The sequence below is a fragment of the Heptranchias perlo genome, chromosome 6 (assembly GCF_035084215.1).
Source record: "Heptranchias perlo isolate sHepPer1 chromosome 6, sHepPer1.hap1, whole genome shotgun sequence".
Taxonomy (NCBI): domain Eukaryota; kingdom Metazoa; phylum Chordata; class Chondrichthyes; order Hexanchiformes; family Hexanchidae; genus Heptranchias; species Heptranchias perlo.
The window spans coordinates 27666005-27682940 of record NC_090330.1 but is presented as its reverse complement, the minus strand read 5'-3'; the positions used below and the strand labels follow the sequence as shown (position 1 = coordinate 27682940).

The 16936-nt window shown below is 41.1% G+C and overlaps 1 protein-coding gene across 1 annotated transcript in view; it reads right to left on the bottom strand.

Annotated features, from left to right (window-relative positions):
• LOC137323171 (protocadherin Fat 4-like) overlaps positions 1 to 16936 on the bottom strand; it is a 142788-nt gene that overhangs the window by 65484 nt on the left and 60368 nt on the right. The window contains exons 7-9 of the mRNA XM_067986680.1: positions 12172 to 12352; positions 8068 to 8318; positions 1401 to 5753 (exon numbers count right to left, since the gene is read on the bottom strand). Of these exons, the coding sequence (XP_067842781.1) occupies positions 1401 to 5753; positions 8068 to 8318; positions 12172 to 12352 (4785 nt within the window). The remainder of the gene's footprint in view (positions 1 to 1400; positions 5754 to 8067; positions 8319 to 12171; positions 12353 to 16936) is intronic.

The window sequence follows — 16936 nt, the reverse complement described above, 5'->3', positions numbered from 1 at the left end:
AACCCCACCAGCAGGAAAAAAAAGTTATCTGTTTTTAATACAACTGGACATTCTCTCTCTCTGCCTTTCGGGTCTCTTTCTCTCTCTGGCTTTGTAATCTGACCCTTGTGTATTCAGTATACTGGGATGTACTGTTTTCCGTGGCTAACCTGTCTGAACACCAACGACACCTTTGATTGGTGTGATTGTGTCCCAGCCTGATATAAGATATGCGATTTGAGAACCTTTCACTCACTCACCTGACGAAGGAGATAATCTCTGAAAGCTTGTGATTTTCAAATAAAACTGTTGGACTATAACCTGGTGTTGTAAGATTCCTTACATTTGTCCACCCCAGTCCATCACCAGCATCTCCACATCATGGCTACTTTCTGAAGGTAGGGGGCAGATGGGGGAGAAAGTACAGAAAAATAAGGTTTTAGCACTAAAATGGCTGGGAGATGAGCAGTGGGCTCAGGGCAAGATGAAGAAGAGAATGCAATGCAGCCAGCTGTGTGGATGGTTTTGATCTTGATAATGAACAAATTCATGAGCCCCTCACACTTGTTGTTTGAGGTGAGGATGGAGGAGCAGGAGAGAGAGATTTATTATGTCAAATTTTATTTGATAACGCTCCTGTGAAGCGCCTTGGGACGTTTTACTACGTTAAAGGTGCTATATAAATGCAAGTTGTTGAATGATGTGTCACGGAGGAAAAGAGCCTGTCCAACATGATCCTGAAATAGCAGCTGGTTTTGACTGAGGATAATGAAACAGAATAGTGCTTGATGTGGTCAAGTGAGATCTGCCGATGAACGGCTAGGCCAATTATGTGGCAGGTATGCTTGAGTTTGCGCCACTGTGACTTGAGGGAGTGAAGATGGGGGCTATACCAGGGACATGATAGAGGAGGGAGGCAGTAATTGTTTTACTGGGAACAAAGGCTTTGAACACATAGGCGAGGGAGTGGTTAAGTAAGTTGACAGCAGTGGAGGTATCACGACAAGTGGAAGGACAAAGATGAGAGAATTATCAATTTGAAAGTGAGATTGTAAAGGACCTGGTGGAGAGTTTTTTCCATGGGGGTTTATGGAGAGATGAGGAAATAATCAGAGATGATCTATACAACATTTATATACTATTTTTACTTGAGCACAATGATAAAGTAAAGTTTTTAAATTAAACACAATAGAATGGAATTGTACATACAAAGAAAGAGCCATGTTGGAAAAATGTAATGTTAAAATAAACAAGATTGATTATATTTTCATTATGGCTAAAGCCTGAATTTAGCATTATGTAAAATTGTGTTCCATAATCAATATAATCATAGCACATAGTAGATTAGTTCCTCCAGTAAATATTCTGTGTCTCTTATTAGCTTTAATAGTCTAAAAAAGTTTAATTATTGTGATTATTACCTGTATAACCTGGAGAACATATACATAGAAAGGTTCCAGGCATATTCATGCAAGTAGCTCCATTCTGACACAGGTTTTGTTGGCATTCATTTATATCTGTTTCACAAAGGGACCCTGTAAAGCCTTCAGGACAAGTGCAAGAGAATGTTCCTTGGTAGTTCAGGCAAGTTCCCTGATTACTACACGGGGCAGCCTGACATTCATCAATGTCCAACTCACACAACTGACCAACATATCCGTTTGGGCAGCTACAGATAAATGGCCCCATTAGGACGTGACTCAGAAAAATGACTGAAGAACTTTCTAGAACTACAGTGTCTAAGCTGACACCACTTTGCTTTGTGCAGACAGCATCATGGTGGCAAGGGTTTGTTGTACAAGGATCATAACCAACCGCAGAAATTGTGATTCCAATACGAGTCCTAAGCCATTCTTTATGAACTGTGTAAAAATCTATCACGGTGCTCCTAGATAGATACTGCCCATTGTTACTTTTAATAGCTGTCATCAAGAGAGTTTGATTACCCATGGGCACCATCCCAAAGATATACAGTTTTGTAATATTTTTGCTTAGCTGATCATCAATAGCCTTGACCAAATGTATATATTTTTTATCCAGAAATTCCTTAACGGAGGGTGTGATCAGAAGAAGAACACTGTTGTCAATTGTGGCATTGTTAAAATGTTTGTATTTTATATGTATACTGCTAGAGACGGTACTGTGAACATTGTCATTTGCCTTAACTGTGAGATTAAAATCCTCTTCGCGTAGCTGTTTTCCAGATAGCAGTTCACAGGAGTCTGCTACTACAGTCAAACTTGTAGTGGAATTGGTTACTATGCTGCAGTTGAATATGTTGGATACATCTGGATCTTCTGGCTTCACACTACCTACCTTGCCACCAGGGAAATATTTACCATAATAATTGACTTGAATATAAAGGTTTCTGGGCAAAGGAGGGTTGTCATTTTGATCTAGAACAAGGACATGAAAAATACTCATTAAAGACATTGGTGGGATTCCAGAATCATGCACAATTACGGGCAAATACAACTCACTAACAAGTTCTCTGTCAATCATTTTCTTAGTGGACAAAACACCAGCTGGAGACAATGTAACAAAACTACTGGCATTATTATCTGCTAGCTGGTAAGTGAATGGTCCTTGATTGGGAGGGAGGTCCAAATCTGTGGCATTCAGGGAAATAATTTGTGTGCCAGGAGGTTGATTCTCCATTACATACCCTTCAGTACTAACAAGAGTGGGACCATTATCATTAACATCATCAATTATGATCACCAGTTGTGTGCTACCTATTGCTGGGGTGGTCCCTCTATCAAATGCAATGATGGTCATGTTGTAAAATGGCACGGTTTCCCTGTCAAGAGAACGTGCAACAAATATTTCACCGGTTCTAGAATTGATAGAAAATGAATTGTTTTTGTTTCCATCTTTAATTTCAATCACGAGCTGATTCCACTCTAGAATGATGTCTGAGTCATTGGCCTTCAGAGCTATAACTGAAGTGTCAACAAGTGCATCTTCTCTAACATGGGTCTGATAGACAGCAGATTTAAATACTGGGGCATCGTTATCATTAAGAATAGTAATGTTAATTAGTGCTTCATCTACATCAAAGCCACGTATTCTTCCAGCATTTTTAGCAAGCACTCGAAGAAGAACATAACTACCACCGTGCAGTTTCATGTTACCAGAAACAACTATCTCCCCAGTATTGTCAATAATCCAAAAGTCTTTCTCTTTGCTTTTTCCTATAAGTAAGTAGTTAACCACACCATCAAAACCAAGATCACGATCGGTTGCAGTCACGCGGCCTACAATAGTTCCTTTAAGTTCATTCTCTGAAACTGCAAAATTATACTGTTTTTTATCAAATTGAGGAATGTATTCATTCACTCCTGTGACATTAACATATACTTTAGCCAGACTGAATTGATTGCTGTCATGAGTGTTAAAAGCTCTAACAGTTATTTCATAGAACTGATGCAACTCAAAATTTAAAATTTCTTGCACGGCTATTATTCCAGTCTGTGGATCTATAAAAAACACTTCCATATGCCCATCCTCAATTGCATAATTTATCTCAGCATGGATTCCAGAGTCATTGTCTGTTGCATTTACTTTGAGGACTGTGGTGCCACATGGTGAGTTCTCTGCCACAGTTGCACAAAATACATTGTAACAAAATGCTGGAGGATTGTCATTGACATCTTCAACTCGTATAACAACATTAATGGAACCAGTCTTCGAGATCCATCCACCATCTTGGCCATAAATCTGAAGACTGTAAACAGAATCCATTTCAAAATCTAAACTTCTATCTAAAGTTAGCAACCCAGTAGTGTTTCCAATAGTAAAATGTTCTCCATTGTTGCCAGCTACTATAGAGTAAATTATGTGGCCATTTATCCCTTGGTCAGTGTCAGAAGCAGTAAGATTACCAATAACAGAACCAGAAGACTGGTCTTCAGGAATAGAAAAATTCACTTCTAGAGTAGAAAATTGTGGAGTAAATCTATTTTCTTCAGTGATCACAAAGTTGACTGTAGTATTAGAGAAGAGAGGTGGTTCGCCTTCATCAATTGCTGTTACTGATACAGTGAATACTTTATTCAGACTTGAAGCTAGAGAGTTAGTAACAAAAATCCAACCACTATCCTGCTCAATGTCAAAAAGAAATGAGCCATTATTTCCAGTGCTATAATATTTTACTTTTCCATTTGAATACAAGTCTTCATCAACTGCAATTACTTTGGCCACCTTGGTGCCAAAAGCTAAATTCATGGGAACTGGAGTCAACTGCCTGTGTGGCAAAAATACGGGTGAATAATCATTACGAGCTACAATAGTAACTGCCACAGTTGTCTCACTTAGAATTGGTTGCTCACCAAGGTCTGAGGCAATTACAGTAAACTTAATTTTGTTCTGGTCAGTTCTGGTGTTATCTGAATTTTTAAATGAAATGAACTGCTTAGTGAAGATCTCGCCAGTTGTTGCATTAATTCTGAAGAATTCATTTGGAGACTGAAGGAAGTAGAATATTTTTCCATTGAGTTCCAAATCAGGGTCAGTAGCAGATACTTGCAGAATAAACCTTTCTTTCTCTTTGGGCTCTGGGACAGTTAGACTGTAAAATGGCTCAGTAAATTGTGGTGCATTGTCATTTGTATCAGTGACAAATATAGTGACATCTGTGTTTACATCCCATGCTGAATCATTGGCATGCACTCTTAAAATGTACCAATCTGTTGTCTCTCTGTCCAATGGCCTTGTCACGATTAAATCTCCAGTACTTTGATTCACACCGAATGGCAGACTTGCGCTCTGATCTGAAATACTGTAGGTACTAATAGCGTTTACACCAATATCTTCATCTGTGGTGGTAATTTGTACAATGGTAAAACCGACTGGAGCATTTTCTACAACGTGTGCAAGGAAGATTTGGGAAAACCGAGGAGCGTTGTCATTTTTGTCTAGAACAGAGATGATGACTGATGCTGTGCCTGTTTTGTAGTTGCTTCCTTTGTCTTTTGCTTCAACTGTTAATGTATATAATGCCATTCGTTCCCTGTCTAACATCCGAGCAGTTCTTATGACTCCAGTGGAACTATTGATATTAAATACATCATTAACATTTCCATCAGTGATACGATATTCTAACAACCCATTCAGAGCAGAATCCAAATCAGCTGCAGACACATTGCAGACTTTGCTGGCTGGAACATTTTCATATATTTCACATCTGTAGACATTCTGTTTGAATGCAGGAAAATTGTCATTTACGTCTGTAACATTGACATCTATTCTTGCATAGGAAGAAAATGGTGGTGAACCTGAATTCCTGGCTTCAATCCAAAGCTGGTAATGTTTTATAATCTCAAAATCCAGTGCTTTTTTAATAATCAATTCTCCTGTTAGTTGGTTGATTTGAAACACATCTCCAAAGTTGCCTGCTGCAAGATAAAAGAAAATAGGTCTGACTTTTCCTTTCTCTTTGCCTAAGGCACTGACCTTAGAAATCACAGTATTTACTACTTGATCTTCTGGGTAGACATGCACTTTGTTATCCACAGATATTTGGGGGAAGTCAGTGGTGTTTTGAAATCGCACTGTAACAGATGTACTGTCCATTTTTGGATCTTTTCCTCCATCGGTTACATTAACATTTATTATAATATCCATTGGTCCTTTCAATACATGTTGTGCAAAAATCACACCCCTAAGTGGGTCGATAACAAACTTGTTTGCATTTGGGCCAGATAAAGAAAAGCGTAGGTCAGCATTTATCCCGGTATCTCCATCCTTTGCTGTTACTGCATAAACAATTGAGCCTGTTAAAGGCAGAGATTCAGTAAAAATACATCCATAATAATATGTTACAATCAAACCTAATAAGATCATATGGATTAATATGATAGTCCACTGTATAGCACACATTTAGAAACTCCAGTTTAGTTACCTGCCCCAAATTGTTGCAGATAAAACTGGTAAGCCCTCATATTGCTTTCAACCATCTCGTCTCAATGATCTTATCAGATTTTCACTGTACCTATATAGGTCCCAGAACTCCATAGCTGTTCTGGTGGGCTCCTTCTGTAACTTTGGCAGGATTCTTGGAAACTAGCCCGGAACCCAGGATAAACTTATGCCAAAGATTTCAGATCCAAATTCCTTGTGGGGGCAGACCTGCTCCTGCCTCTTATAAAGCCATTGACAGAAGAGAGGATTGGCCCTGGGCCTTTTTGGGGACTCAGCATAGGTATATCTGGTCAGATCAGGTGTACTGGCTGAATCACTGGTTGTGGGGTCCAGGCCAGGTTTGAGGGATGGACCTCAAAATCTGTACATTAAATTTTTTTCTGTCATTTTTTTGAAGCTGCCCCTCTATAAAGTAATGTTTTCAGAGGGAATTTGGCATACCCCTCCTCCAGAATTGTGCAGCCGAAATTTCTGGCCTGTTTGGCTGAGGGAAGGAGGTGCCCCACACACAGTTCTAACTTGTTGGAGACATTCAAATCACGGAATCTTTCCATGGCACCATGAACTTTAGCAGGTCAGTGGCGGAGGTCAGATTTTACCTCTATTTCTGTTCAAAAGTATAAACATTTATTACATGTTTGACAGTCAGACCAAATTGTTGGCTTTTACTGGAACTTGAAACTACCCACTGATGTAGATGATAATGTAGATATCATTCCTATCCTGCTAAACATTTTAAGAAAGCTTAGGTCCTCAAATGTGTTGTTACCTCCCAGCTTGGTGCCTATTTCTTCCACAACTTCTTGTTTCCTTCCCTCTCATTGCACTGAAAGTTATGAATTACCTTCTCTATGACTGTGACTGTAGTGCATTGTCCCATCTAGTCCTTCTTAACCTCTCTGCAGCCTTCAAAATGGTTAACCACATTATCATCCACCAACACTTTTCCTCCGTTGTCCATCTCAGTGTGATTGCTTTCACTTGGTTTCATTCTTACTTATCCAATCGTAGCCAGAGCATGTTTAGCAATGGCTTCTCTTCCCACCCCTCCACTGTCACCTCCAGAACCCCCAAAGGATTCATCTTTGTATCCCTCCTCTTCCTCATCTACATGCTGCTCCTTGGTAACATCATCCAAAGTCATGAGGGTCAGCTTCCACATGTACGCTGATGACTGATGACATCCAGCTCTACCTCTCCACCACACCCTCTTGACACCTCCATTGCTTCTATTCTATCAGACTGCTTGTCTGACTGCAATGAGCCTTAACATCCTCCAGCTAAATATTGAGAATATTGAAGTATTGAATGCCCTTGCCATGAACTCCGTTTCCTCGCCACTGACTCTATCAGCATCCCTGGCCACTGTTTCAGCTTTAACCAGACTGTTCATAACATTAGAGGTCCTTTCGACCTTGAGCTGTGCTTCTGTCCCCATATCCGCTCTAATTACAAAAATGGCCTACTTCCACCTCCATAACATCTCTCATCTTTACCCCTACCTCAGTCTATCCACTGTCTTTGTCATTTCTAGACTTGACTACTTTATTGCTCTCCTTGCTGGGCTTTCATCCTCTGAGGTACCAAATTCCATTCGCCCAGCTAACCCATTCTTGCTAACCTACATTAGTACCCAATCCACCAATGTCTTAAATTTAAAATGCTTGTCCTTGTCGTTAAATCCCCCCATAGACTCATCTGTCCCAGCAATTTCCACCAGCTTTACAATCCTTCCTGAATTCTCTTTTGCTCTGACTCTGGCCTTGTGCCCCCCCTCCCCCCACCCCCGCACCCACACAATTTTAGTCGCCTAGGTCCCACTTTTTGGAACTCCTTCCCTTAATTGCTCTGCCTCTTCACCTCCCTCTCCTCTTTTAAGTCCCTCCTTAAAACTTACCTCTTTGCTTATACCTTTGATCTTCCCCCTTAATCTGTCTCTCTTTGTGTCAGCATCTGTTTCTAACTATACCTTTAAGAAGTGCCTTGACATGATTTTTTTCTGCGTTAAAGGCATTACATAAATCCAAGTTGTTGTTCTTAGTTACTTCTTGGGAAGAAATTTGTATCACAGCCATACATAAGCATAATTAAAGGAACTATCAAAGACAGCAGTTATGGAAATATCTTAGTTTCATATGAATATGTAGATTTATTTCAGGAACTTACCTTCATTCAGAATTGCAGGAACATTAGCAACATATGGGTCATTCAGGAATTGAGGTGGTTCATCATTAACATCTCCTATTGTGATGAACACTGAGGCTGAACTGGACAAGGGCTGTATGTCATTTCTGTCATTAGCTAGAACAATCAGTGTATAATTTGTTTGGGCTTCTCTGTCCAAAGCAGAAGTAGTGATGATTTCCCCACTGATTGGGTCAATAGAGAACGGAGACTCTCCACCTTCCACTGAGTAACTAGAAATTAAATGAGTACAATTTGAACAATTTGGTAGTAACATTTACAATTTATAGCTTTACCATTCACTGTAAAGTCTTCTGTAGAAGTTACATTTTCATGCAGCTTTGTATTCTGTAAAGGTAGCAGCCTGGATTTTCTGCTGGACATGATCCCCACAGTGCGATTGGGTGAGATAGCACCCACCTGATGCCACTGGTGTAGAGCCTGTCATCATTTCCATGTTCCAAAAGAATTTGGATAATATATAGGGATTGTAAATATCTCTGATTGGGAGCTCGACCATTGGTGGATAAGGAGTAGTGTGATGCTACAGCATTTAAAGGCCTGCAGCAGCATAAGGGGCCAGGCATCCTCAAAATTGTTTTAGCTGCAGGAATCTTTATGATTGCTATCCATATGTAGGAAGCATGAGCTGTAGGGAAAAAAGCCCCCTGTTCTGCAGATTCCAATGTGTTACTTCAGGAGGTTAGGCTGAGGAGAAACTGACAAAAGAAATTAAGAGCTACAGCAGGTTACTGGAAGAGGGTAGTCAGGCCAATGAGTGCCAATTGAATCACCCACGTGTGGCAACTCAGTGCTGGGCTAAAGATTAATGACCTTGCCAGGTCAGGTAAGGTAAGAGGAATCAGCCACACTTTCCAAGAATGCACTTAGAAAGACCTTCCTCTCACATTGTATTAAAGTGCATGAATTGTTTACCATCATTACCATGAGGTAACACGGTGCCTTTTATACCCCAGCCTTTACCTGAAAGTGTTCCTTCACTCATATCCTCACATGCAATCACCACACAAAAGCTTCCCATGGATTATAATAGCTAGTTGCATTATTCTGTCATCACACTCATTACTGGCTGCATTCTGACATCTGAGTTTCACTTCATGTTATGTGAATTGAAGGTAATTCTCATTTTTTGCAGTCTTTTTCAAGGAGGAAATGCATGTAACAGCCGTGAAAAATTGGTGACAGATGGCGACCCCTCAAACCAGCGACCTCTCACCTCTATGAGGAAGAAGCTTTGCAGATCCTAGACAAGGAAGCCACAGGGGATGTTGGAGATGGGGAAGTAATATAGCATGTCCAACCTAAGGGTTTGCCATGGTATTCTGCTTCTCTTTCTGTTCCTATTGTACCCCGTATTCATTTTCAGTGAACCATACTACAAAACCCTTGTGTTACTCCTTCTCAAAAAGTGAGCTCTGCTTCCTCTTTTGTTCCTGTAGATGTGCTGCAGCAAAAGCAAGAAGCAGGCCTCTCAGCGTCCGATGATACCAATACTTTGCAGCATGCATTGGCACTCATTCTATCCCTCCCAAGCACGAGTTCAGAGACATCCACCCTAGAAGACTTAGAAAGTAAGGCAGATGAGAGGGCACTGGGTGACGCACAGTGCACAGGTGGTGAGGAGCAGCTGGTGTATGAGGATGAAGATGACCACCAGAGGGTCAGGAGGTGTTGGGGGTAATTTTCACTTTCACCACTTAGTCGATAAACTGGTGGAGAGAATAGCTGATCTATTATAGAACCCGTCAGTTTTCCGCCCAAGTGGTGAAGGTGAAAATTACCTCTGTTGTCTCTTAGCTGAAGAGCCTAGTGATCTGAAGATCATGAGTACTATGATCCTAATAGAGCATCAGGCATTGGGGGTCTATGTCAGACAGAATGTGACAAATAGTGACTTGGGCGGAGAAGTCCACTAGCAGCGAGACATTGGAGGACCAATTAACAGCACTGCAGTACATATGCAGCATGTGGCAGCTCCAGGACTATCTATGGCGGAGGACCCTGTGACAGAGGCCCTAAGGGCAGTCTGGGTTTACTCTGTGGATGTCTAGATTGCTTCCATGGAGGTCAGGGTGCCATTTTGGAGAAGGTTATCTCTTCCAATTTTGATAGGCTTGGTGAATGGTTGTAGGACTTTGCTTATCTCATTGGTTACGTAAGGTCAGCTCTCCTGAAGATCAGTGGCCATGTAGTATCAGTGTCTGTGATGGTACTTCTGGGACAATTCGAGGTAGGAAGCCCTCTGCCTATACATTTTGATGTGGGGGTACTGGGGTGTGGGTAACATAAGCCTCCGATGCAGCTTGACCAGCATGACATCGCCACTTCTTCCAAAAAGCAAAGATATAAAGAATTCCCAGTGGGAAACTTATTGTGCCCGGTCTGAAATTGGGAGTTATGGAATTGGAAGCTTCAAAGCTAATGGCGCAAAGGCAGATGGGCAAATAGTTAGCAACAGTGAACCCCCCCCCCCCGCCCGACCACCAGAAAAAAACAACAAACCCAAGTCAGATGTAAGGTTTCTGGAAACCATACCAATCTAGAAGCTGGGCTCTTTAAATTCACTTCTGCCTTTTCTCTAGAGTCTACCTGGACCTGAACACCTAGTTTATACAGGTGAGGATGTGTCTAGATGCAATTGAGATAGATAAGATGGAAAATCTGATGGGAGGTGTCACCATGCCATTAAATAGCTCATTTGTCTTTAGCCGCCCACACATGGTACTTCACCGGCCAATGTGAATGATGTTGGAAAATAGACTGAGTGAAAAAGTGGGTGGAGTTCTGTCAGAATGGAGTTCCTGCTCACTTTCCACTACTGGCTACCCAATTTACATTGTTAAAATAGACGGTTAGGAATGGAAAATCCAGCTAGCTGTATGATTTACAGAGAGTTTATGCAAAAGATACCAATACAATGATGATGCAGTTCATACACATGGGCAACACACAGTTTGGATTTCACAATAAAGGCAAAGAACTATTTTTTATATATAACATAATAAGCAATGAAATGCTATAATGCTTACCTAGGAGATATAATAAGACATTTGACGACAGGAATTAACAGATGTTTTCTTAATATGAGTAAGCATCAATGTTTCAGCTAAGTTTCAGTTCAATAAGCACATAGCCTGCAAGTTGAAGGGTGTAAACAAAGGTTGAACTGTTGAATCAGTTGCCTGAATTAAAAGAGATTGAAGGGTGAGTGTATGTGGTTGAGGGAGTGTTTGTGTGTGTGTGTGTGTGTGTGTGTGTGCGCCCATGCGTGGTGCTTTAGAAATGAACAAAGAAACCACTTGGAAAGTACATATTTTGTTGACTTGAACAGAATAGCATTGAAAACTATGCTACCCACCCAGCTGAAGGAGAGTAGTGCTGAGATGTGGGCAATGATAAGAGTTAAATTATAGAAATTAATTTGTTGAAACAGCTTCCTTAATATCAAAATAAGGCAGGTTTTGTATAAGAGAAATGTGCATTATTAAATTTAGTTAAAGTCAGATGAAGTGTTTTTAAGTGATTAATGTAAGTTTCTTCTCAATTGTGGAATATTTACAAATGCTGCTTTTAAGATGCTTGTTTTTCCAAAGGAGTCCAGGGGATAATGAAGTGGAATCACATGTTAAGCTTGGTGAAAATACCAAAATGTCCCATCGAACAGATTTGTGAATAAGACACATAGATGATTCCAGGTAGTTTTATTTTTTAGGCAGATGCTGACCTCATCAGCATCTGCCTAAAAGGACTCTTGCCATGTTTAAATATAAAACTATTGATATGTTTCAATATTTTTGAGGTGGCACAATGCTTCTTGCAAACTCACAAACGTTAATAGTTTTAGGCATAGCTCAGGTGAGAAAAAAACCCAGTCTCCGATAAGTAGAAAACATAAAAGATTTTTTAAATTATTGAAGTAAACAAGTTAATATTGGCAGACAAGCAGATAGATGGAAAGATGGAAGGAAGGTACCATTATATGAAAAGCTCAGATTTTAACAAAGATGTAAAAAATATCATACGGGTCTCTGTGTGGTGGTCAACAAAACTGTGATGATATCATACCTGATTTGTCCGTTCTCTCCAGTATCTGGATCTACAGCATTGACCATTAAAACCGTTACACCAATGGGGGCATCTTCACTGATAGTGACAGTGTACATACTTTGGTCAAAGAGAGGAGTGTTATCATTGAGGTCATCAACAATTATTATGATTGTTCCAGTGCCAGTCAATGGTGGAACACCTACAAAAGTCAAAGAAGTTGATCAAGATAGCAAAATATTATCCCAATACTGATACAATTTCATTAACATGTACACATGTGGAACATAAACACCGCATGGACCAGTTGGGCCGAATGGCCTGTTTCTGTGCTGTACATTCTATGTAAAAAAAAATGTCAATTTTGAATTTTTAAGAATTTGTTCTCAGGATGAGGGCAATTAATGGCAAGCCTGCACTTATTTCCCTTCTCTAGTTGCCTGGAGAAGGTTATGGCCTTCTTCTTGAACTGCTGCAGACCTTATGGTGGTGGCGCACCCACGATAGAATTCCAGGATTCTGACCCAGTGACGATGAAGGAAGGGCGATATCTGTCCAAGTCAGGATGGGGTGTGACTTAGAGGGGAAATTGGACATTATTGTGCTCCCACAACATTGCACCTTTTATCGTTCTTGGCGGTAGAGGTCACAGAGGAGGGAGGTGAGGTTGAAGTAACCTTGGTGCTGTGCATCTTCTAAATAGTACCTACTGCAGCCACTGCAATGGAGGGGTGGATATTGAATCCATCGGTAGGGGCACCAATTATGCAAACTGCACTGTCCTGGATCGATGAGGTCAGGACTAGAGAGGTTTTGGTAGACCCCGAACATAATGTCAGTGAGCAGATTATTGGTGAGTAGGTCTCATTTGATGGCACTATTAAGCACTCCTTCCATCACTTTACTGATGATTGGAAGGAGGATGATAGGTTGTTAATATGCCAGGTTAGATTTATTCTTTTCTTTCTGTGGATAGGACATAGCTGGGCAATCTTCCAAATTGTTGGGTAGATGGCAGTGTCATAACTATACTGGAACAGCTTGACTAGTGGAGAAGCTGGCTCCAGTGCGCAGGACTTCACTGCTACAGCTGGGAGCTTGTCAAGACCCATAGTCTTTGCTGTGTATAATGCACCCAGCCTTTTCCTAATGTCATGTGGAATGCACTGAATTGGCTGGACATTAGCATCTATGATGGTAGGGGCCTTTGGAGGAGGTCGAGTAGGATCATCCACTATGCACTTTTGGCTAAAGAAGCTTGCAAACACTTTAGCTTTGTCTCTTGCACTCAGGTGCTGGGCCGCACTAGAGTTGAGGATGGGAATGTTCAAGGAGCCTTCTTTTCCTGTTAATTACTTGGTTATCCACCACCATTCTTGACTGGATGTGGTAAGGTTAGAGGGTAACTCTAGAGAAAAGGTAGAAGAGCCCAGCTTCTAGATTGGTATGGTTTCTAGAAACCTTACATCTGACTTAGCTCTGCCTGTAGGTTGCTGCTTTCGGTGTTTAGTAAGTAGGTAGTTGGATAACTAGGTTGGTGCGTTGCTTCTGGCCGCTCTTCTGCACTTGTCATTGAACCAATATTGGTCCCTTGGCTTGATGATGGTGGAACTTCAATGTGTCCAAAACTCTGCTGGATCTATCCTATCATTTACAAAGTCCCGTTCACCCATCACTCCATCCTTACCGATCTACACTGATCATTAGCGACTAAGATCATATCAGGGAAAAACAGTAAAAAGTTAAAATTAAAGGTGCTATATCTGAATGTATGATTCATTCATAACAAGTTAGATGAATTAATGGCACAAATAGAGATAAATGGGTTCAATCTAGTAGCCATTACTGAGACTTGGTTGCAAGGTGACCAAGATTGGGAACTAAATATTCCAGGATACTTGACTTTTAGAAAAGATAAGCAAAATGGAAAAGGAGAGGTGCGGGGGGTGGGAGGAAGGTAGGCCTGATAATAAAGGATGAGATAAAGGCAGTAATGAGAAAGGATCTTAGCTCAGAAAATCAGGAAGTAAAAACAGTATGGATGGAGCGAAGAAATAATAAGGGGCAGAAAACACTGGTGGGAGTAGTTTATAGGCCCCCTAACAGTAGTTATAGTGTTAGATAGAGTATAAATCAGGAAATTAGAGGAGCATGTAACAAGGGTTAAGCAATAATCGTGGGGGACTTTAATCTTCATATAGACTGGGCAAACCAAACTGGCAAAAGTATTGTGGAGGACAAGATCATGGAATGCATTCGAGACAGTTTTCTAGAACAATATGTCGAGGAACCAAATAGGGAACAGGCTATTTTAGATCTAGTATTGTGTAATGAGACAGGGTTAATTAGTAATCTTATAGTTAAGGATCCTCTGGGGCAGAGTGATCATAATATGATAGAATTTCATATTGAGTTTGAGAATGATGTAGTTAAGTCAGAAACTAGGGTCGTAAATTTAAACAAAGCCAATTACGTAGGTATGAGGGGTGAGTTGGCTAAGATAGATTGGGAAATTAGATTAAAAGATATGACTGTAGATAAGCAATGACGAACATTTAAAGAAATCATTCATAATTCTCAATGAATATACATTCCCTTGAGGAATAAAAACTCCACATGATAGGTGATCCAACCGTGGCTAACTAGAGAAGTTAAGGATAGTATTAGATTAAAAGAAGTTTAGAATGTTGCCAGAAAAGGTAGTAAGCCTGAGGATTGGGAGGGTTGTGGAAACTAGCAAAGGATGAATAAGAAATTAATAAAGAAGGAGAAAATTGAATATGAGAGTAAACTAGCAAGAAATATAAAAACAGATTGTAAGAGCTTACAAGAATGTAAAAAGGAAGAGATTAGCAAAAGTAACCGTGGGTCCCTTAGAGGTAGAGACAGGAGAAATTATAATGGGGAATAAGGAAATGGCAGAGACGTTAAACAAATATTTTGTATCTGTCTTCACAGTAGAAGACACATAAAACATACCGGAAATAGTGGGGAACCAATAGTCTAATGAGAGTGAGGAACTTAAAGCACTTAAGATTAGTAAAGAAAAAGTACTGGAGAAATTAATGAGACTAAAAGCCAACAAATCCCCTGGACCTGATGGCCTACATCCTAGGTTTTAAAAGAGGTGGCTGCAGAGATAGTGGATGCATTGGTTTTGATCAACCAGAATTCCCTAGATTCTAGAATGGTCCCCACAGATCGGGAGGTAGCAAATGTAACCCCGCTATTCAAGAAAGGGGGGAAGGGAGAAAACAGGGAACTATAGGCCAGTTGGCCTGACATCAGTAGTAGGGAAAATGCTAGAATCTATTATTAAGGATGTAGTAACAGGGCACTTAGAAAATCATAATATGGTTAGGCAGAGTCAACACGGTTTTATGAAAGGGAAATTGTGCATGACAAATCTATTAGAGTTTTTTGAGAGTGTAACTAGCAAGGTAGATAAGAGAGAACCGGTGGATGTAGTATATTTGGATTTTCAAAAGGCATTCAATAAGGTGCAATACAAGAGGTTGTTACACAAGATTAGGGCTCATGGGATTGGGAGTAATATATTAAGGTGGATTGAAGATTGGTTAATGGACAGAAAACAGAGAGTAGGAATAAACGGATCATTTTCGGGTTGGCAGTTTGAAACTAGTGGGGTGCCACAAGAGTCAATGCGTGGGCCTTAGTTGTTTACAATATATATCAATGACTTAGATGAGGGGACTGAGTGTAATGTGTCCAAGTTTGCTGATGATATATAGCTAGGTGGGAAAGTAAGCTGTGAGGAGGATGCAAAGAGACTGTAAAGGGATATAGACAGGTTAAGCGAATGGGAGAGAAGGTGGCAGATGGAGTATAATGTGGGGAAATGTGAAATTATCCACTTTGGTAGGAAGAATAGAAAAGCAGAATATTTTTTAAAAGGAAAGAGACAAGAAATGTTGGTATCCAGAGGGATTTGGGTGTCCTTGTACATTTTTTTTTTATATATTCGTTCACGGGATGTGGGCGTCGCTGGCAAGGCCGGCATTTATTGCCCATCCCTAATTGCCCTCGAGAAGGTGGTGGTGAGCCGCCTTCTTGAACCGCTGCAGTCCGTGTGGTGACGGTTCTCCCACAGTGCTGTTAGGAAGGGAGTTCCAGGATTTTGACCCAGCGACAATGAAGGAACGGCGATATATTTCCAAGTCGGGATGGTGTGTGACTTGGAGGGGAACGTGCAGGTGGTGTTGTTCCCATGCGCCTGCTGCTCTTGTCCTTCTAGGTGGTAGAGGTCGCGGGTTTGGGAGGTGCTGTCGAAGAAGCCTTGGCGAGTTGCTGCAGTGCATCCTGTGGATGGTGCACACTGCAGCCACAGTGCGCCGGTGGTGAAGGGAGTGAATGTTTAGGGTGGTGGATGGGGTGCCAATCAAGCGGGCTGCTTTATCTTGGATGGTGTCGAGCTTCTTGAGTGTTGTTGGAGCTGCACTCATCCAGGCGAGTGGAGAGTATTCCATCACACTCCTGACTTGTGCCTTGTAGATGGTGGAAAGGCTTTGGGGAGTCAGGAGGTGAGTCACTCGCCGCAGAATACCCAGCCTCTGACCTGCTCTTGTAGCCACAGTATTTATATGGCTGGTCCAGTTACGTTTCTGGTCAATGGTGACCCCCAGGATGTTGATGGTGGGGGATTCGGCGATGGTAATGCCGTTGAATGTCAAGGGGAGGTGGTTAGACTCTCTCTTGTTGGAGATGGTCATTGCCTGGCACTTATCTGGTGCGAATGTTACTTGCCACTTATCAGCCCAAGCCTGGA